Here is a 23,239-nt window from a genome sequence, read left to right on the forward strand (position 1 = left end):
ATCTTTTTAATCATCTCATGGCCCTTAAGGAACTCTATTTGCTGATACTTTATTTTATTTTTTTTTTGCTTGTTCATTTTATTTTAATTTTTTAAAATAAATTTTATTTTTATATTCCCCATACAATTGCAACCCCCTTATTTTGACCCCAATCCCTCCCCTCCCCACCCCCCACCCCCCATAGAGTGTCTCTGGTTCATAGTTTTTATTGATTTTGATTTTCACTTTCTTATAGTTATTCATTTTCCTGGTCCTTATTTAAGTTTTCTAGATTCCTGCTATGAGTGAGACCATCCGGTATTTTTCTTTTTCTTTCTGGCTTATTTCGCTGAGCATGATCCCTTCCAGTGCCATCCATGTTGCTGCAAAATGCATGATCTATCTTTTTTGAATGCTGAGTAATATTCCATGGTGTATATGTACCACATCTTCTTGATCCAGTCATCTATTTTTGGGCATTTGAGCTGTTTCCAAAGCTTAGCTACTGTAAACAGTGCTGCTATAAACATAGGGGTGCAGGTGCTCTTTGGAATTGATGTTTCTGTGTCCTTTGGGTAAATACCTAGGAGTGGAATTGCTGGATCATATGGAAGCTCTTTGTATAGTAGGTCGAGAAATCTCCACACAGCTCTCCATAGTGGTTGGACCAGTTTGCACTCCCACCAACAGTGCAGGAGAGTTCCTTTTTCTCCACAACCTCGCCAACATTTGTTGTTGCTAGTTTTTTTAATATGTGCCATTCTCACTGGTGTAAGATGGTATCTCATGGTAGTTTTGATTTTCATTTCCCTGTTTACAAGTGATGTTGAACATTTTTTCATATGCCTGTTGGCCATTTGCATTTCCTCTTCAGAGAAGTTTCTTTTTAACTCTTCTGCCCATTTTTTGACAGGAGTATTTTCTTTGTTGTTGTTGAGTCTCATCTATTTGCTGATACTTTAAATTGACATTGGAAGCTGTGAATAACCTGGCCTTCCCAACCTTCCCCCTCATTACTCTCCCCTACCCTCTGACCAAATTTGGTCATTCACAATGGTTTCAAATACAAAGGGTTTTGTATTCCTTTCCTGTGTGCCTTGCCCACCCCTCCTCAACACTTCATCTTGGTTATTAAAGTTCCCATATATTCTCTAAGGCCCATCCACATGCTGCCTTCTTTGGAAGTCTTTTCCACTGTTGACAACATGAGATGAGTTCTTTATTCTCTAGCCTGTACTTCTGCTTTCTTGTAGATCTTATCCATTGGGAAGAAATTAGTCACTACTAAATGACATTGAGGTTGGCAATGTCCTCTAAGAGACTTCTTTGTCCATCCTGGAGAAGGGATCAGGTCGTGAGAGACTGTCTCAGGCTAGGGAAAACATCTTTGAGTTGCAATAACACTATCAGTGTGCTAGGGAAACAATCATTGGACTTATGGCAACAATTTCCTGTGATTTCACACAATGCAGTGAGGACTATAAACTGTGGATAAGCTGACCAGTGTATTACCTGTTCATTTCCAATGCATGTCCACCTACTATGTGCTGGACACTGTGTCACATGTTGGAACACACAAGGAATATGACAAATGTAGTGAGGCCTTCATAGGGCCAGAATGCAGTGGTTACAAGTGTAGGGTGGTAAGTGTTTAACTACAAAAGGCAGGAATTAGAATAATTACAGGCCTCTCAAGATCAGTCTTACTTACCCTTATGGACCCCACCTCACCTTTGGTATGATTTTCTGAAAGGAACTGGCACGCTAAAAGCTGCCTACAACCCTTAATCTATCTTCCCAGTGCCAGTGCCCAGAATGGTACTCAGGTAGATGCTGTTAACATTGAACTTCTTTTGTTTTTTATGCTTCCCTGGGTGACCAGATCTTTTCCTAGTTGACAAGCCTTTTTTTTTGGAAGATGGCGGGATATTCAAATAGGGTCCAGTCTGACTGACTGACTGCCTAACTATCTGACTGACCAGTTGGCTGATGGGGAGCCATTCTGATTTCTGAAGTTAGTACAGCATGTCTATGCCTGTATTCATTGATTGATTCTATATTTTCACTCTATGAGTAGTACCAGTTGCTTTATTTATAAAATGAGGATAAGAATAATAGTACCTTTCCTTTAGCTTTTTCAGATGTCTCTTACAAGGTACCTCAGATTCTACCACCATGTCTGTCTTACCATTTCAGTCCTGGCATCCACGTTGGCTGATTCCAGTTCCTTTTCCCTCAGTCTGTCCTGGGACTGTGCCTCCTTCTAAGCATTTACTCTTAGGTTTTGCTCTAGGCTTTGCGTTCTAGGGAACCTGGGCTAAGACTTGGGTCCAATTTGAGGATTAAATGAGATATTGTGTAACAGATGCTTAGCCCTGTGCCTAGTAGACACCAAGTAAATGTCAGCCAACCACCAGGAGCCCTGGAACTTTAGTTTGTATTGTGGACTAGAGTAAGACTTAAGACTTTGCGTGACTTGAGGTGAGATATTGAACTCTGTCTCGATCCTTCCTTCAGTAAAAGAAAATGATCTAACTAATAAGGGCTCTAAAAGGACCCAGCAGTAAGATACCAAGCATGCAAATATGCTCAGAAGTGGGTGTGGCATGATTGGTGCTTGATCAATGTTAGCTACTATTGTGCTTTAACTATTATTGTGTAATTACTCACGGACATTTCTTACTCCCCATTAAGCAGTGTAATTTTTAAGTCTCAGTCACTTAAAAATTAAATATTTCTTAAATGAACCCATGATGCAAACCTAGTTCACTAAGAACTGACTTTTTAAGTAGATTGGTTCCGTGCTGCTGGACCATTCAACTTTGGGAATGTAGCTGAAAGCACATGGCATTTGAAAGAGAGCCCCTAGTTTCTGCACTTGGATTTGGAATTGGCTGGCTTATGGGCTCTTAGCCTCCATTAATGGAGCACATTCAGAAAGAGGAAATGGATCCTTTTAAAACCTGTGGTTTGGGCCTCCCTGGTGGTGCAAGGGGTTAAGCACCACACTATGAAGCAATACACAGGTTCTGCAGCACTAGTTCGAGCCCTGGCCAGGGAGATACCCACATGGTGCTGCAGACCTCTCCTGTCTCTCCTGCTACTTCCCTCAGCAGTGTATTTCAGTCAGTCTGCCTGTTCTGTACCCAACTCTGTCTCTGGTGAATCTTCTCACCCCCTGCATCTCTGGCCTCTGCCCCAGCTCTTGTATGCATAAATAAATCTTTAAAAAAAAAAAAACTTAAAAAAAATAAAACTAAAACCATGTGTCCTTCTCATTCCTCATTTTAAATCTCCATGTCTAGGCTTGAGTATAAAATTGATGTGTTTGTTGCTTTGGCTGCAAGATTCCATTTTGAATTTATAGGCCTTGTCTTTGCTGTTCTCCCCTGTAGGCGTAACACGGGAAAGGTCAGGGCCTGGCTAAGCTGGCAGCTAATGGTTTCTGCGTTAGTCAGTGGACATGTAAACAGTATCAGGAGACTCGCTGCAGGCTGAGCTTTCTGAGCACTGGGTAGAGGGGGCTGCGAATCTCCTTGTGTTTTATTTTGAAAGCCTGAGAAAGAGAAAGAAAACCCAGCTTGCCCCAGTTGACAGATGTGTAGGAGCAGACCTGGAAGCTATTGGTGCTGCTCATGCATCCCTGGCACGCCCAGGATGGGTCACAGCGGGTGCTTTCTCCTTCTTGAGTGTCATAAGCCTTCCAGTAGCTTCAGAGGCACGTAACCCAAACCTGAGGCGAGGCCTGGGATGAGCTGGCCTCTTGATGCAAATACTGCTGAGGCTCCTTCTCTTTCTACCTGGCGAATTCCTGTCTATCAAGGTCCTGTTCCAATGTCACTTGTATGAGACCTTCATTTGCTCTTCCATGTGTCTGGCAGCTCTCATCTCTGATCTCCCAGCATTTTGCATAGCAGGTTCTCGGTCTCTCTGCAGACTCCGACTCCTCCAAACAGGGAAAATATCTCATTTACCTTCATACCCCTTTGACTCCCAAGGTGCTTGGTACACAGTAGGTAACTAAAAATTGTGGAGCAAATGAATCTTCCCTGATGGGAACTGGAAGGCTTCTGCATTGAGGGTTGATGAGACGGTTGAACATTCTCTCTGCAGGGGAAGATGGGAGGAATTTTTTCTTAGAGATTTATTTATGCATACAAGAGCTGTGGTACAGGCCAGAGATGCAGGGGGTGAGAGGATTCACCAGAGACGAAGCGGGGAGCAGAACAGGCAGACTGACGAAATACACTGCTGAGGGGAGCAGTGGGCGAGAAAGGAGAGGTCTGCCTCGCCATGTGGGAATTCCCCTGGCTGGCCAGGAATCGAACACGTGCTGCAGAGGCTGCTGACAGCTTCACAGCGCTGCACTCAACCGGCTGCGCCACCGGGGAGGCCCAAGATGGGAGGATTTCACTGAAAACAGTAAAGACCGGTCTTCTCTCTAATTCTTTCCCTCCGTCTGCTTTCTGCTTGCAGGTGATGAGCAGCCGTTTTCTGCCCTATGACAACATCATCACAGACGCAGTGCTCAGCCTGGATGAGGACACCGTGCTTTCAACCACGGAGGTACTCACCCACTCCAGGAGCAATGGGGGCTCCCCAGGCAGTGGCCCCAAGCCCCAGGGTGCCAGTGCTCCTTCTGTTCTACCCCTGGCCAAGTCAAGAGCATTTTTCAAACTTCCTGCAAAATCAGTTTTAATCAACCCATTTCCTGTTAGCAACTTGCCACCCCTGGCACCCTGAGGGGGGCAGTTTCTCTTTTGTTTTTACCACTAATTGGTTCCTCATTTGCATGGCAGTCTCTCACCTCTCCCCTCCTGCCTGCCCTCCTTTTTTTTTTAAACAGTACAGCTGTGGCCAGGTGTGCAGAGAAGCAAGGGGAAGCAGGCGGGAGGCTGCCTGTTTCACATTATGGGAGAGTACATAATCCAGAGCTAGTGGGCCTGTCTTTCCCCTGTTCCCCTCGTGTCAGTGCGGTGTGTTGCCTGTTCGGAAACACTACTCTGAGTTCCAAAGGCAGCTCTTCTTGCTTTAAAGTGCTCATTTGCTTTCACCCACACAAGAGCAAGCGGTTTCACTTTAAGGCTGAGAAGGAGATCCCTGCTATTTCAGATGTTCAGGTATTTGTGCCAAAAATAAGATTGCACAAAGAATGTGTGAGAAGGAAGACAGATATGGTAGAAAACCAATTTTTACAACTCGAATGAGTATTGATCTCTGAAACCTTACTTTAAACCATCGAGGGGCCCAAAGACAGATATAAAAGGGAGTATATTGGAAATACATTATTAATGGTAGCTGCTAAAAAGCATGGAGGCTTAGCAACTGGTATGTTTTCGCCGTTTTATTCATAATCATATTCCTTTCAATTTTAACATCGGCACTTACTGGCACACTTGTCTGATTTCAGTGGACTACTGCCTACGTAGCCAGCACCCTGTGTTAACCTTAGTGTTTCTTGAAATACTGTGGATGCTTCCAGTTTCCATCCAATGGAGTTGAACTGACCTTATGCTCAAGGACAACCTAAGTAATCCCAGGACACAGTGTCCTGGACCTCACAGTGCTAAACTGCTTTCTGTGTAGCCCACGCTCTATAAATACTTGGGAGGAATGACCAATAGGGAGGAGGCATGCAGAGGGGATTGAGTGTGAACACACAGAGATTGCATCATGTGCAAGAGAAAGGGTGGGGTGGAGAAGATATGCTTAGTGTTCAAAGGGAAAGACAGGCATGGAATACGGCTAGAGGATGCTCCAGCTGGTATTTTTCTGCTGCCTCCTGCAAGGGAAGCTGGCGTCCTGGGCGCACATTCATTTCGCAAGTGTTTTTTGAGAGATTTCTTTGTTCTGGTCTCCACGTTGGGTACTTTGATTACAGTTCCTGCCTGTGGCAACCAGAATTCTGCAGCAAACAGGTTTAACTCAGCTGATTCAAATGAAGGGTTTGAGGGTGGAGTGAAGGAATCTCACCGGAGATTGAGAGGACCCCTGAGAGCACCAAGAACAGGCAACAGCTCTCACCCCAGTGTCTGAAGGGTGGGGGTGAGGCAGAAGAGAGGAAGGACCCCTGCATTTCCAGGGTGCTCAGAAGATGGGGCTGCTTCCTAGAGCTCCGGTCGTGGAGGGATTGTGGTGCCAAAGCAAGGAGGAGGCAGGGAAAAAATACTGTAAACTCTCTCTGACCCACCTTCATTTTCCTGCTGGCAACTCCGTTGACCTGACCCAATGAACAGCCAGCAAGGAAGACAAAGAGGTGCGGTTTGTAAGTTCCATCATCCCAGGTCACAGAGCAGGGCAAGGAGCTGGAGAAGGGATCTTGAAGATAAACCCACACAAAGCAACATGTTGCCATGGTAAAATGTATGGTCCATAAACCTAGAATATACACATAAATCATTATCCCATCACCTGCAGTATTGATTCATCTTACATCTAGCCTGGACCCATGGCAGTTAATTGGGCTCACTCTAGAGTTTGTTTTGCCCCGTCCCATGGTGAAATAACCATCAGCTGCTGTGATGGAGCCACGTGCCTGTGAATTTCTTTTCAGAGAATAGCAATTCTAGCCACTCAGTGCATGCTGGGAGGAACATGTGTTGTATGTGAAGTAATTAGAAGTCAATGTGGGTTGAAAATGATATGTAAATTTAAGAGGTTGGCAGTCTGGTTTCCTCTTGCCTGCTGATCATGGAGTGGCTGTTGCCTAAGCTGACTGAGGACAAGGATTTCTTTTCCTCTTTTTTCGGTGAATAGATGTTGGTTCATTTTCTTTCCTCTCTAAGGGCTCTGAGCTTGTGAAATATCTTTCGGTTGTATTAAGGATGGATTTTTAAACAGCCTCTTCTAAAGGGCATTGGATAGAGTTGGTTTATAGTTATTTACATTTATCTGGGTTACTGCAAATTCTCAAAAGAAAACAGATGTTGGTTTTTAAGAGAAAAGGCTGCTAGCTGACCTTTGCCTCTTTGATGTGTTAATGATCTGCGTGAAAGCAGAACTATCACAAGAATCAGTTTTATCTGAATTTACTTTTGAATTCCTTTGAAAATCTTGAAACTGGCTTTGAGATAGTAAGAAATTCATGTAATGAAAACACCCCATTGGGTTTTATAGTGGTGGCCAATGCATGTGTTTTCTTTTCAAAGAATAGCCGAAAATCCCAACGAGTGCAAACAGCCAGCCTCATTCTTTGAGGCTGTGCTGCATAATCTACCAGCCCCATCAGTTGGTGCCATTAGCATTGGACCCCAGTGCCAATGGGTGGGGTATTTCGACCTGATTTCAATCTTCTGGCAAATGTTGTCCTTTCCCCTGCTGTCCTTTAATTTTGAGGTGCCCCCTGCTCCCTCTGTCTATTCCTTTACCAGACTTTCACACATCCTCCCCGCAGTGTTATAGTTTTGGGAACAAGCTATATCTACATTTTAGTGTTTGCTTTGAATTTATTTTGTATATATCCATAGACACTACATATTTTTTATTGAGATAAAATGGTTTATAACACTCTATATGATTTAGAGGTATAGGATCTCCCGCTTCAGGTTTTGCTACCACACCACACCCACCAACTGGACACCCACAGTCCTCCATCATAGTCCATTGTTAAGACTTTCTTATCTTGAGATAGGGCACAAAACTGGGTTTGCCTAAAAATTTGTAGCTTGTTTTTACAAATATATTTAACTAAGTCCAAAGAGTCTGGAGATAAGAGGACCCTTACAGATCACTGTTTCCCAAAAGATGTTGTGTCCAATAAACTATTTGACATGATTTATTGCATGCATTCTTCATTTTAACAATTGTTTACTGTAAAGTTTGTTAGAAAATAATACAGCCAACAATCTTGGATTGCACAGGGTGAGGCCAGTGGGGAAAAGAAAGGAATAGGTAGTCTAAAGAAAAATATTAAATAAAAATATTAAATAAGTCATGGGCTGCATGGGATGGGAGTGTGGGAAAGAGGAGGTGGTATTGGCATATAGTAAAAGCTGGGAAAATATCAGTCCAAGCTCATTTTCTTTGTTTTTTTGTAATTGAGGTAAAATCCACATGATAAAATTAACCATCTTAAAGTGTATAATCTAGTGACCTTTAATACATTCACAATATTGTATAGTTATTACTTCTACATTGTTCTAAAACATTTTCATCACCCAACAAGGAAACCCCATATCGATTAATCAGTGATTCCTTAGTTTTTGAAACCACCCATCTGTTTTCCAGCTCTATGAATTATTCTGGGCATTTCATATGAAAGGAATCAGAATATGCAGCCTTTTGTGTGTAGCTTCTTTCACTCAGTATGTTTTCAAGGTTCATCCATATTATAGCATATAACAATGCTTCATTCTTTTTTATGGCTGAGTAATATTCCATTGTATGGAGATATGTATATATACACACACATGCACACACACCCTCTTTGGTTTGTTTATTCAGTTGATGAAATTTGGGTTGTTTTCACCTTTTGGCTACTATGAATAGTTATTTGCTCTGCTTTTGAACTCTGGAAGGTCAGGAACTGGGCTTGTTGGCATCAGTCAGCCCTTCAGCTTCCTTCTCCTTGCTGAGGCTTGAAATACATGTGGAATAAGTGAATTTCCCATTGCATTATGTATCAAGAAATGATAGGACAAAGGTTGTAGGGTGATAAATTGCTTTTAACACGGTAGCACCAGAGTTAAAAAGGCTATACTGACAGTCTAGACCCAACCTAAAACCAATCTGTCTGGGTTCTGATCTTGGCCCTGTCACTTACTAGCTTGGGAGATTACTCGACACTCCACATACATTAGCTTCCTTCTCTGTAAATTGGAGAATATGTGATTACCTACTTCACAGGGTTATTGTGAGGATTAAATGAGTTCTAAAGTGTATAAGTACCTGTCAACTATGCTGTCACATGGTGAGCATGACTTAATTATGAGGTTGATATGAATATTTGCTAGGACTATATTTTTATATTCTATATATCATCACTCATCAAATAACCATAGAAAGTCAGAAGTACGTTTGTATATTTGGGAAAAGCCTTTGCTATTTATAAATCTTAGTTTACAGTGAGTTCAAAAGTGCTTGCTTTGGGTTATTATCAGCATTGGAAAGTCATTTAGCTGCATTTCCTTTAAAATAGTCCTGTGGCTTCCCCTGGCACTGCCCCCACTTACTCTTAGTGAGTTTTCACTGTGGATGCTTTTTCTAGATTTCCCTGGCACTGTGCATCCTCCAACCTGAGAGGCCTGACTTATTATTTCTTTATGGTACCTGCTCTGCATTCCTGTTAGAATTTGTGCACTTTTTAAACATGTTTGCTCTTGCTCTTAAAAGGATGCTATTATTTTTGTCACTTTAGTTTTGCTGTCTGCTGGTTATAAGGTTTGTTCTATATTCATATTCTGGATGTATATAGGAAATCTGCTCCCGTTTATAAAACAGATGCATTTGTGCCTCACATGAATCAACGATCACGTGCACCTCTGAGGAAAGGGGAAAGCAACTGCTTTTTTTGACTTGTTTTTTAGCTTGAACAGACTGAGATTCTAAAGGATGTAGCAGTACATTTTCCCCTCTTTCATTTCCGCAGTAATCTGAAGTTTCTTTAACAGAAAACATTAAAATGTGCATAATTATGGGGCAAAATGTCAAGCAGTCAGTTTAATTTGCTGATGAATACATGGAATTAATGTTTCTTAACAGTCCTGGGATTTCGCATTATGAATTAGCAGGGGGAAGGTAATGTTTTGTTGACATTTGTTAACGCTGTTGATTGCTTGTTTGGCTTGTGTTCTGCCTGCAGGTGGATTTTGCCTTCACGGTGTGGCAGAGCTTCCCTGAGAGGATTGTGGGGTACCCCGCACGTAGCCATTTCTGGGATAACTCTAAGGAGCGATGGGGGTACACATCCAAGTGGACGAACGACTACTCCATGGTGTTGACAGGAGCTGCTATTTACCACAAGTGAGGAATTTGCACATCTTTCATATGGGTTTTTATATAGCTCCTTGTACCAGTTCCTCGCCACTGCATAAATAGGAACCTGGGCTATATCTTGTTAACGACATCAGCAAAAATCAGTTTGCATACCTGTTTAAGTTCTTTGGAGGTGATCAACATGTGTCTTTGAGGCCAATAAACCTTGTATGGCCTTATTGGATTTCCAAAGATTATGGTAGCATAACATCTTCAGTTAGTCTGAAGTGTGAGACATACTCCACAGGATGTATTGAGCAACAAAATTAGATTAATAACTAAACACTTGATTGAGTGCCCCCAGGCACTGTTTTTCTGGGTGCTTCAGATCTACCACTGAGTGAGACAGAAAAAATTCCCTACCCATGTAGGTCTTACGTTCTATCAAGGGGAGATGCAATATACAAAATGGTGCTGTAATAAGTTAAGAAGAAAAGTTACATAGCAAAAAGGCCAAGTGTGGAGGAGGCTGGAGGAGGGTTGCAGGGAGGGAGTAGGAAATCCAGTTGAGAGCGGTGGCCATGTAAATCTTCACTGAGCCAGTGAGCTATGGAGAGAGACTTGGAGGAGGAGGAAAGAAAACTGGCCAAGAATATCCGAGAATAACTGGGAAGAGGGGTGTGGCATGGAGACTAGCTCAACTCTATACCCCTAAGCAGAAAGCTGGAAGTGTGTCAAGAAGACCCAGGGGCCTAGAGCTGGAAATGCACAATGCTTAAGGCTCAGCCTTGTTCACCCTTTCTTCCTGTCACCTCCTGTCAATGAATTGGATTTGCTCAAATGACTTTTCCTGTCAATTATTTCCTATATGCCCCTTTAACAATAATAGTAAGCTAAAGAGTAATGCAGATTAATTGTGGGTTCACCATAATGATTGACCACCAGATTAATTAGGGTTTTGCTCTATTAAAACACATGGTTCTTAGACTATGGAAATTGAACAGTTTAATGCTGGGCTTAGAGTCACAGGTTAGTATTGAGTCAGCGCTGACAAAGTCAATAGTTAAAATATAAAGCAGCTCATAATGGTGTGAATATAGGTCACTTGTAAGTAGCTCTTTTTGCTATCTCAGCATTGGGGCTTCTCTTTCTTGTAGCCAGCCTTTACTACAGTCAGGCAGGCAAACAACATCAGCATCTACATGTATCTCTGTGTCTTGTTTTCTGATGTATAAAATGGAAATGTAATACCTCCTCTATCACAGTTTCCTACAAGGATTAAATGTGGCATTTCTTATAAAACACTTTAGAACATTTTAGTAAGGCATATATTGCAAGTAACATATAAGTGGTAGCTATTACCATCATCATCATCATCACCCATGGTATATTTAGATATTCAAAGAATGTATGTTTTCTGTCAGAGGACCACCTGCCTGAAATAACTATGGTCCTCTATGAACTCTGTCTTTGGTTTTCCCAGATATTATCACTACCTGTACACTCATTACCTGCCAGCCAGCCTGAAGAACATGGTGGACCAACTGGCTAACTGTGAGGACATTCTCATGAATTTCCTGGTGTCAGCTGTGACAAAATTGCCTCCAATCAAAGTGACCCAGAAGAAGCAGTATAAGGAGACAATGATGGGACAGGTAAGAGAATATCTCGCCTTCCTTGCTTTGCAAACATAATTTATCTGGACGAAGTTAGGACTAACTGTTCCTCTAGAAGTGTAATGAGGAGATAATCAGAAAAAAGACATCAAAGCTCTGAGACAGTGTATGGTTTGCACATGAGCAGCTGAGAACAAAAGTCAAGGGTATCTTTATGTCAAGGATATAAAAGCTTGCATAAGACCTACAAGGTAGCATGAGAAAAACATATCTTCTCCAGAACTAAAGATCTACAGATTTATGTAAGTTTACTGTAGGTGCTTTATTTAATGAGTAGCTCATAATAGTCTCTTTACCACAATCTTCTGGTGCTTGCTCTTGAGTTGGGCAAACATCACGGTGGCAGATCAGGAGTCATAAGACTTGATTTTCAGCTGGAGTCAGCATTTATAGGCTGGCAGAGGAAGTCAGATACCTTCTGGAGCTCCGTTGACTCATCTTTAAAATGGAAATGGTGAAATCTGCCTCATAAGGTTGAGATAGCATGTGTGAAAGCTTTTGTAAAAGTAAAATATTGTATTGAGTCATAAAAGTTTAGTACTAAAGGTACTTGCCAGGAAATATAATCCAACTTTCTCTTTTTACCAGTTACAAAAGTAGGACTCAGAATTTAGACATATTGCTTCAAGCCACACAGTTTTAGAGACAGAATGGGGAGTTTGAGTTCCAGGCTCTGTTTTTTCTACAGCTATCTCTTCTATACTCTAGGGCCTGTCTTACTACTGTCTGGAAATGCTGACACTTATTTACCTTTATTCATTTTGGAATGAACCTAGTAGTATATGTAAGAAATCAAAAATCTTAAGACCCTCTAGAAGCACCCAAGTTAACTCATGGATAGTCCAACAAGATTTGAATCAGTTTTTAAGGACACCCTTTAACTTGGTTATATCAGATCAGCAGTTCAGGATTCTGTGTATTTTGTCCAATGGTTATGGAGAAATCATATACAGATCCAGTTTTTACACAAGAAAACTTAACCAAGTCTCATGTTAACATAATCAATGACCTTTCATTCACTAAATTTAGTAAGAACAAAAACACTAGAGGATTTTAAGTTTATAAAATTTCATCCAACATTTACTGAACATGGAGGTTGTTAGGCATGTTCTAGACACTGATTATGAAAAAGTTGCTGTCCTTATTGAACAAAGAGGCTTATTTCCCTTTATACTAAAAGGACAGGCAAGAGGATTTGTTAGACATATTTGTCTTTAAGGCAGAAAAACTATCCAAATTCAAGCAAGATGTATTGACTGACTACCACGTACCTAGGTATTCTCATGCATCTTACCTCATTTAAGGGCACAACATTCCTTAATAAATTGTTTGCTCAGAGAATTCTGTGAATTTCCCTAAATTGATACACTAATTAGGATGGAATCCTAACAACATATGTTTCTTAGGAGTTGGTTTTATGACCTTTTCATAGATTTTATTAATTCTACCAAGCCAGTATTTCTAGTAATTTTATACATCTTTTGGGACAAACATTAACTTACAGCTTTCGATCTAACTGCAGGTATCTAATTGGATATGTACTATATTTCTTCCCATCAGTCACATGAGTTTATTGACTGTCTGGCTGGAAAAGTGAACAGGTATCATGCTCTAAGATTCTGTGTAACCTTTGTTACACAGAAAGATAGCTCATCTAATTTGTTGGTTGATCCAAAATAAATGTTAAAACCTGTAGGCAAAAAAGATACTTGAATGAATCTGCTGGACTTTTTTTTTTTTTTTTTTTGTAAGAGAATAAAATTGAGCTTAAGCTCTTGACAGTATTTCTACTTGCATCTGTGAGCACTTTGTTGGGTCCTCTGGAAGTGGGGCAGTCCAGTCAGAAATGGCCTGCAAGCCCACACCAACTTAGGAACAAGAGGAGGTGCCTTGGGGACTGTCTGCTCTGATAGGAAGTCAACTTGGCAATTTAATTACATATTTCCTCTGATATGCCAAGCAGAGGTCTTCTAGTATAAATGGTAAAGAATGGAACCTCAGTTCTGCCCCTTTGGAACCTTGAACAAATAATTTTTGCATCCCTGAACCTATTTCTTCATCTGCAAAATGGTGATGTTGTTACCCAGGTAGATAACTTCACAAGGTTGTTGTATATCACATACAAACTTTATGAAAACACTTTACAAATGATCTAGGTTTCCCCTGCAATCTGAAAATAGAACATTCCTATTTGGTATGGTTTGACAGGTGATTTGGGGGAATCTGGGAACACTCAAAATTTTTTCATATCAATTAATGGTAGTAGCATTCCCAGACCCAAAATCATAACAATTGCTATTCTGCTCCTTGCAAGTAACTTGGCATTTGTATGCATCTTCAGTGGTTACTTCAAGCATGTTTATACTTGAGGTTTTAAAGTGAGTCTTTGTGAATCTCACAGTAAAATGTACCTTCCTATGAAGATATTCTCTAACAATGCATAAGGATACAAGGACATCAAACAGACACACACACACTCACACACACACGCGCGCGTGCATGCAACTGCCTCATTAAACAGTAACCTAAATAGGTTTGTGTGGTTTTATCCCATAACTAGGCAGCTCACCTTTTCCTTGTTCATTAAAAAAAAAAAAAAAATGTTTCTAATGACATTATGCTTACTTGGTCTATTTGAACTTAAGCACTCAAATTATTTAACACTTTCTTTTAAAATCAGCGTCACTCTTCTTATATCATCCAAAAACATTTAACCAACCCTAGGGCAACACAAAGAGTTTAAGAGATGGTAGCCATATTTCTACTTCTCCAGAATAAATCTCTTTGCTATTCTGGGTTAGCAGTGGCTCTGTAGGGCTGATTGTCTTGGTTAATAACCAAAGCATATAAATAACTTATAAAAGTCAACAACAAAACCCCAAACAATCCTATAAAAAAGAAGTGGGCAGAGACTCCAAATAGACACTTCTCCAAAGAAGATGTGCAGATGGCCAAGAGGCACATGAACAGGTGTTCAGCATCTCTTATTTATTAGGGAAAAGCCAATCAAAGCAACAATAAACTATTACCTCATACCTGTGAGAATGACTGTTACCCAAAAGACAAAATACAGCAAGTGTTGGAGAAGGTGTAGAGAGCTGGAAGCTTTGTAATTGTTGGTGGTAGTGTAAATTGGTACAGTCATTGTAGAAAACAGTGTGCAGAGTCCTCAGAAAGTTAAAAATTAAAATTCCATACTGAAAATTTACTCACAAATGGCAGAAACATTAATTTGAAGAGATACATGTACCTCCATTTTCATGTCAGCTTTATTTAAAGTAGCCAAGAGTTGAAAACATCCTAAGTGCCCATCAAGAGATAACTGGATTAAGAAGATAACTGGATAAAGGGGTTATTATGCTTGGTGAAATAAGTCAGTTGGAGAGAGATAAACACCATGTGGTTTCATTCATATCTGATATATAAAGAAACAAAACAAACTAATGAATTAAATAAAACAACTCAGTGCTTACCAGAATGGAGGGTGGGGTGGGTAAAAGATTTCCATTATATTAACAAGATTTTTTTTTAAGATTTATTTATTTATTTATTTATACAAGCACTGGGTACAGTCAGAAGCGTGGGAGGGTGAGAGAATTCACCAGAGCCAGAGTGGGGAGCAGAGCAGGCAGAAGGACCGAAGTACACTGCTGAGGGGAGCAGCGGGCGGCAGGAGAGGACTGCGCACCATGCGGGACCCTCCTCTGGTGGCCGGGGAGCAGCCGGGGATCGAACCAGCGCTGCAGAGGCTGCGGGCAGCCTCGCAACCCAGTGCTCAACCGCTGCGCCACCAGGGAGGCCCAAGATTTCCATTATATAGTGAAGGACAAAACTGGACTTTTAGTAGTGAACTTTATGTAGTTTACACAAATGTTAATTTATAATGATGTACACATGAAATTTATATGTTATCATGCAATGTTACTTCATGCAATGTTATTTCAATAAAAAATATTTTAAAATGCCTGGATACTTTAGTGCAGTAGGAAATGACACTCTTCTTGGGTTGAAAGAAGAGCAGAATTTTGAGATTTGGGTGCATATTCCGTCCTCTAGACACACTGTCAGCACCGAATCCAACCTTACACTTGATGGAGTGATTTCGAGGCAGCAGTCCTCACAAGGGAAAACGGATTGTTAGGTGCTGTATAACACTGGCCTTGAAATGTAAAGTGTTTTGATTTTCTTCAACAATTGCTGTAACTGATTTAAAAAAGATTCCGTGGCACCTTTATTCAGGTAGGGACATAGTTGAAGGAGGGAAGAGAGAAAGATAAACGTCTAAAAGCTGATTACTGATATCCTCAAATTCACCAAGTGAACAAGGAGGTTTTAGAAAACTGTCTTTGAAACCATAAACACATCTTGAGTCACAGTATTTTATCCCAAGCACGAAGAGAAGGTTTTATATTTATTGACCATAGGCCTTGAGGTTCCACTGTAAGTCATTCACTGACCAAAGAATTAGTCAACGTGGATCTGTGTGTGTTTCCACTGTTGAGGAACTTAGCTTGTCCTGGAAGGCCTGGGCGTGGGCCGAAGACCAGAGCTGGTGCTCGCTCTGCTGCCGGGCACGTGGATGGGCAGCTCTGGGGCCCAGGAGCTGGCTTGGTTCTCTCCACTTGCCCTGCTCTCATTGTCTCCCGTGTTTCTCTCCTTTTCCCCAGACATCTCGGGCTTCCCGCTGGGCTGACCCTGACCACTTTGCCCAGCGACAGAGCTGCATGAACACGTTTGCCAGCTGGTTTGGCTACATGCCGCTGATCCACTCTCAGATGAGGCTGGATCCCGTCCTCTTTAAAGACCAGGTCTCTATTCTGAGGAAGAAATACCGAGACATTGAGCGACTTTGAGGAATCGGCCAAGTGGGGGAGGGGAAGAGAGAAGGGACGAGGTCAAGCTGCTCTCTCTTCCCAGTGCAGATCCGCTCAGCAGTGGAGCCAGATTGTGCCAAGTATCCAAATAAACTCAGACCAACAGAATGACAAAAAAACAAAGGCCAACGGGAACCCACCTCCTGGCTTCTGGGACTGCTCGGGACTGCTCCAAACTCACCTCACTGGCTTCTATGTCCCAAGAGTAGATTGTGTACAGTTTAATTATGGAACATTAAATAATTATTTTTGAAATGATTGCTATGCAGGTTTAAACTTTTTTAATGATCAAAACTATTAAAAAACAGAGTTCTTTGTTTAATCAAAATTGTGTTGGTTGTGAATATTTCAAAGCTGCTACCCCCACAAACATCACTGTCATTGGCCATGCAAGGCCTCCTGCGGTTATCAAAGCTCAGACTTCATGAGAAACACAGTGTCACTCTGTCCAGTGTCAAGACATCACCAGGCATATGTTAAAACAAGTTCATTATTCAACTTGCCCAGTGCAAATTGTTTTCCACTTTGAATTTGCAGATCCACTTGAACTTTTGTCTGTAAAATGTCCCTGCATGACAGAAAGTATTATGACTTCCAGGGAGACAATTCAACTGAAAACTTTATATTTGAGATATATAATAGGATCTTCTTTTTCATTGGGGGTGGGGATGGGCATTAGTACCTAGAAAATGCTCGTGTAATTAAGAAATGTTCAGTTTGCACAAAGAACCATCCAAACAATCCACCAGCATAAGAGATGGAAATTGACCCGCAACATCCAATGCCTTTCAGGAGGCATGGGCTGGATTACACGTTCAAGCACTGGCATGCATTGACTGGGAGCTAGGACAAATGTTGGCTTAGAGGCAAAGGAATGAGAGTATTGGGGGAACAGATTACTTATAAGATAAACTCTTTCCTGTTTGTGTAAACCAAGTTTCAGAAGCTTCTCTATTGAGAAATAAGTAATAATATATCAATATTCACCATTGAACATGAGGATAGCTGAGGAACAGCCATACTATTGGACACCATTTTTGGTCAAACATTGCCTTGAGCAAAAATCTGGCTCAAACTAAATAAATATTCGGAAAATTATGAGACTAAGAAAACTAAGCAGAAAAAACGTTAATACTGTTTTATTTCATTTCAGTTGTTAACTCTGTGGAGTTTAGTTGTACTTTTGTTAAAAAGAACTCTATCCCTGCAAATGCTGCTTTGAATGCCTGATAATTATAAAACTGCAAGTACAAACTGATACATATATGTATACACACACACATATATATATATATCTCCTTTATCTCCATTTAATAAGATGGAGATGTATAAGATGATATTAAATGCTTTCTTCTACTTGGAAGAGGCTAAGGAGAATAAAAGGCATTATTGGATCCTGCCACCTATTATGATGAATAAATAAGTACTTTAGGTGTTTTTTTTTCCCCCTCTGAACTCTCATACATTTCATAAATTTATTTATGGTGTTGTTTTAAGAGAAAATTCCATCACAGAGTTCTGTTCAAATAACTTCCAAGTGCCTGGCTTAAGTCAGTAGCAACCATAAATCCAGTAGACTCTTAACTCATCCTGCTTTGTAGACATCTGAAAGAGAATGAGGAATTTATAATGATAGTACCAAGAGGGAGATTGAAACTAGGTGTTTGCAGAGGGCGAGGAAAGTGACTCAACATGCTACCTGGTGACAGTGGGGACCAGAGCCCACCTGTCCGGAGACTGTTGTGTGTGGTGTACAGGCAATGAAGCTCAAGAGGGACTTCTCTCTGAAGACTTGTTTCTTACAAGAGCTCCCTAAATATCTCTACCCAGCTTTTTGTCCCCACTCCAAACTTGGGACCTTTGCTCTGGAATGGATGTGATCACCTATTATGTATTTGTTGAAAAGTTGATCTTAGTCCATGCTCCTTTCACTTGTTTCTTCTCTGGAACACCCTGTCTAAAGTTTTCAGGCCATTTATGCTGCAGTTCTTGGTGACTTAGAGGGTTAGCAATTAATCCTTATTCATTTGACCTTTGCAAATGTATATTTAAATTAATTTTTCAGGGCTGCCAGTTTCTTCTTGTATTCATTCTCCTTTGCAAAAATGAATGTAGTGCTGTGTTCAGAGCCCCTACGCCAAGTTGCAACTTTGGTTGTCACTGTGGCTTGCAGAACAGTGACCCTCCTCGCACCAGTCATTCATGACAGCGGGGCAGGGAGTGCATTGCCAGGCATTCCTGCGACAGAGCTCCTGGTGCGTGTTTGCCACAAACAATGTATGTCCCGTGAAACAAAAAAGGTGGTAATTGGACATGAGAAGAAGTCCTGACACACTTTGCAGCCACTTTAAATCTCTATAGTTTATCTCATTTTCTGAGCAAATCTCTTTGGAATGTTAGCGAGCAGCTTCTATTCCCATTCAGAATAGACCACTGGGAATTGAACAATGCTTAGCACATCAGCAAGGCCCATTTTAATGCATATAGAAAGAGTCATCTTTCACTGTAGCAAGTTGACAAGTCATAGGCATCTCTGTAGGACGTCAGGAGTTATCTCTCAGCCAACGTGAATGATAACCAGGGGTCCCTAAGCAGGCCAACTTGAATTGGTAAGAAGCCAAGGCCAGAGAGAGCTGTGCCAGCCACATAACGAATTGCATGCTGAGAATCCATAGAGGCCTCGACCCTTGTGATTTCCACACATCTTTTCCAGCTCCATATTTGGACACAAGATCCTAAAAATAAATTTTTTAACGCTGGCTTATGTATTTATTTATATGAAAAGCTATATAAATAGCAAATCAAGCTACATATACATTAAACATGTCACCTTTGTTGTAAACAACAAAATGACCCAAACCTGAGGCTATAGAGAAAACTCCATGAAATAATCTTTGGAATCATGTCACAAAAGATTGCATAGCTAGGAGCTGGGCTGGAGGGTTGGGTGGCTACCTGGGCACATCTGCACATTTTCTAATAAGATGCTTCCCAAGAAAGTGAAATCTCTCATTCCTGGGATTTTGTGTGCATTAGTGTTTCATTTCTTGTTATAAATGGTGCTCAAGAAGGATCAATCTCGGTTGTGTCCTTCAATTTTCCTTTTGGAGTCATTTTTGGTTTTCATTTACAGTAGGCTATGTTAGCCTTTATTTTAGTGGTTCTGGATACCTGGTCACTTAATGGAATGTTATGCCAGTGGCCTTTCATAAAGGTTACTGAACTTTAATCAGGGGTGAGACGAATGAATGTGAATAGACCTATATACTGTTAAAAAAAAAAAAATACAACAGCTCTTGATTTAGGAACTGATGAAATTTTAATCAAACCTTTTTAAAGGGTGGGCGCCAAGAGAAGGCCAAACACCTCAACTGGTTAGAATCTGCATAAGACTCTGCCTATACAAGCTGAATTATGGATGCAAAGATCCAAGCAAACTTCCCAGGCCTAAATGTGTCTTATGTTCCCTCAGGTTCTGAGAGCCCCAATTTTAAAAAGTACCAGCTATTGCCATGAACTCTCAAATTAAAACTATTTAGAAGTCCCTGCTTTCTAATAGTTGATGTAATCAACATGAAGCTGGTACATCGGTACATCAGGTTGCTGAATTCATTCTCCTTGTTTCCATTTGCAGTAACTGAACAAGAACATTTCAGATGGCTTTGTCTTTCTTGGCCACATTTAACCAAGAAAGTTCTTTCACTGCTTGCCTGATTATATCAGGCTTGCCTGATGGAGACAAAGTTGTTTTGAGTTCTTAGTGAATAATCCTTAATAGCAAGCTGTGCTACACTTGTCTCCCTCGGTCTTGAAACTTCAGCATGTAGAGAGTGTGTGATTTGTTGACTCCAAGTCAACTTTTAAGAAGGGGGTTCAAACCCTCTAGGACTCGGTCTCTCCCATCACCTCAGTGCACTCTCCAGAAGCTCTGGTTTGAAAAGCCACGGAGAGCATAATTTCCATAATGAAAATGACTCCTGGAAATTCTCCTTTCTGCCCTTTCCAAAATGTCAAATGGTTTTCACATTTTTTACTTAGTAGGGATGTCTGTAATTGTCACCTACTTAAGAGTGCCAGTATGTTCCAGATCAGGAGCCCAGATGAGCTAACCCCATTGGGGACTTTGCCCATTATTGATAAATCAGCGAGTGAGGTTGTAAGACCCTTGGGAACAGACACAAATGAGAAACTGAGTCTCAGGTAAGCATGGTCTCACCCTTGTTTAAAATCAAGTCAAAGTAGCCTTTCCATTACTTGACTTCTGTAATGATTTGCCTTCTAGGCCTCCAAGGCTGTTTGGTTTTTGCAATAGCTCTCTGTTCTTCCACAGGATCATATCCTTTTCCTTTTGGTTGTCGTTATTACTAAAACTAGGGCCATGCCAATGACCTGGTTTCCATGTAATAATCGTATATATTTATCTTGAGAGAAAAATATGTATACGATATTGTTGAGGAGTGAAAAGAAAGTCAGCAAAGACTGGAACTACTCTAGGTGGTAAATTGTAAAATGGGAAAAAAAAGTACACCTTATTTTGTATACGATGTACCTTTGGGACAGTTTTCTAATCTGTTGCTAATGTTTTTGTAGTATCACCACAGGTCTTTTCTGAAGTGTTTTCCCCATTTGTTATAGACTATTCATGACTTAGTGCAATGAAACCCTGGAGCGTGCGTGAGAGAGAGCCTGCGAGAAAATACAAAGCCATAGATTTTGATTTACTTCACTGACCTGTGTAACTTTATGTCTGAGTTTTGCCATCCAAGATAGATTGTTTTATAGAGAGTGTCACCAAAGACTTTTTCCTTCCAATTTATAGAAGAAAAAAATTATTAATAAATGACATGACTTTTCGTCTGCGTGGTTTTCCTTCCATCTTTTCTGTTGACTACCGAAAGCTGTGACTTCTCCAGAGGATGGGGTGTGCTGGGACACACAGCTCGCCCCGAGGTTCTGGGGGAGACAGGCACATGAGGAGGACCATGGCCTGGGTGAAGGCCTGACTCTCCTTGGCTGGCTGCAGCCCAGCACCTAGCCCCGTGGGGAATGCAGCACCACAGGCCACAACCAGCTTCCAGGCAGATGCAGCTGGTGCTTTGGCAGCAGGCCAGGGGGAATGGCGGTGCTTTGCCCAGCTCACAGCATTCCTCCACACGGATGCTGGGACAGTGTGGCAGGGCTGGGCCCCAGAGCATCTGGAGTCTGGCAGCTGTGGCCATTACCCCCTTTGGTTTCAACTACTGCATCAGGCCAATGAATTACTGGCTGGTGAAGCATTTATTGGACTGGCATTTCTCAAAAGAATTTATAAATGGCCCCAGGTGTGACTGGAGCACCATGCTTCAGGATCACGGTAGGATGGGTTGATGACGGTGCTGGGCCTCTTTCTCACACTCTCAGACTCTTTTCTTTCATTCTCTCTCCGTCCTCGCCCAGGGGCATCTCCTTCCCAGCTCTGTTACCTTTCTTCTACCCTCTTTCTGGGGACATTTTTAGGGAATGGACATCAGTCACCAATTTTACATTTTTGCAGGGGTGCAAATGCCAGATTGCACTTGGAGGTGCTGAAATCCCTCAAATACAATGTTCTCTATTTCAGTTTTTCCCTCTGTAAAATAGTGACTTAAAAACATATATTTACGAAGAGTTTCTGAACAGCTACTGCAGACTGAGCACCACGCTAGGTGCATCCAAGGGAATAAATATGCAAACAGAAAAAAACTGTTCTCACGCAAGAGAGAGAGAATTCCAGGAGATTTTGGACAGGTAAGTACAAAGCAGATCAGCCAGGGAGGCTCCGAAAGGAATTTGCCAAATTCCAGCCTCCAACCTGGAACATGGCCGGGTTAGCGGTACTTATAAAACCTGAGCCACAGAGCCACAGATGACAGGACCATTTCCAAGAGTGAGGACAAATGAAAAGGCTCAGGGGAGAAGCAACTTCCTATTTTGGCCCCACCCTCCCACAGATGTCACCATGAAATGACAGCGTGCAAAAATACCTTGAGCAAATTTACTTCCTAGCGGACAGATGGAAACTGCTTTATGTTGGGAGTTTTTCCCCCAAGTCTGCTCATGACAAGAGGGAAGCAGAAGCTATTTGTGGACACCTGAGTCATTCTACATCGGCCTCCCCAATGTCGTGCAGTCTCAGGGCCCCCACGTATCTGTGGGGGAGACTTACACTGTGGTGCCTGCTCGCTGAGGCCAGGTATGCTTTGAGAATAGAGCGGACTCACCTACTACCTGGATTCAGGTTGTCATTTGCTCTGGACCTCACTCAGGTAGCAGCTCACTGTCTTTGGAACATGATGTCCTGAGTTTGAATCCTGGTTCTGCTTCTTGGTAGCTCAGTAGCTTTAGAGAAGTGACCTGCTCTTTGTGCCTGCATTTCCTCAGAATAGTACTAGTCTGTAACTCATAGGGTTTTCGTGAAGAGCGGATGAGTTAATAACGTTCCTTCAGAATTATGCTCAGTGAAATAAGTCAGAAGGAAAAAGAAAAATATTGGATGGTTTCACTTATAACAGGAATATAGGGGAACCAAATAAGACATCAGTATAATAATAATAATCATAATCATAATCATAATAATAATAACAGTACAAAACACAACAAAGCAAAAACAGACAATTATAAACCAGAGACATCCTGCAGGGAAGGAGGAGGGAGAGGGATCAGAGGGAGGGAGGGAGGAAGCACAGGGGTCTGTGGTGATGGTGCACGGGTGCCTTGGGGAAGGAAACTATGGGGACTCAATCTGAGGGGGTGGGGGGAAGTAAATATTGTCTAAAAAAA

At 41.5% G+C, this 23,239-nt stretch overlaps 1 protein-coding gene across 1 annotated transcript in view; it reads left to right on the plus strand.

The window, feature by feature from the left end:
• Nucleotides 1-16,420, plus strand: part of EXT1 (exostosin glycosyltransferase 1) — a gene marked incomplete at both ends in the record, with an annotated part of 264,824 nt that extends 248,404 nt beyond the window's left edge. Inside the window, 4 exons of the mRNA XM_084229290.1 lie at nt 4,456-4,545; nt 9,779-9,939; nt 11,375-11,546; nt 16,235-16,420. Of these exons, the coding sequence (XP_084085416.1) occupies nt 4,456-4,545; nt 9,779-9,939; nt 11,375-11,546; nt 16,235-16,420 (609 nt within the window). The remainder of the gene's footprint in view (nt 1-4,455; nt 4,546-9,778; nt 9,940-11,374; nt 11,547-16,234) is intronic.
• Nucleotides 16,421-23,239: the final 6,819 nt, after the last annotated feature.

The sequence above is a fragment of the Talpa europaea genome (assembly GCF_964194135.1).
Source record: "Talpa europaea genome assembly, chromosome: 3".
In the NCBI taxonomy this organism is placed as follows: Eukaryota; Metazoa; Chordata; class Mammalia; order Eulipotyphla; family Talpidae; genus Talpa; species Talpa europaea.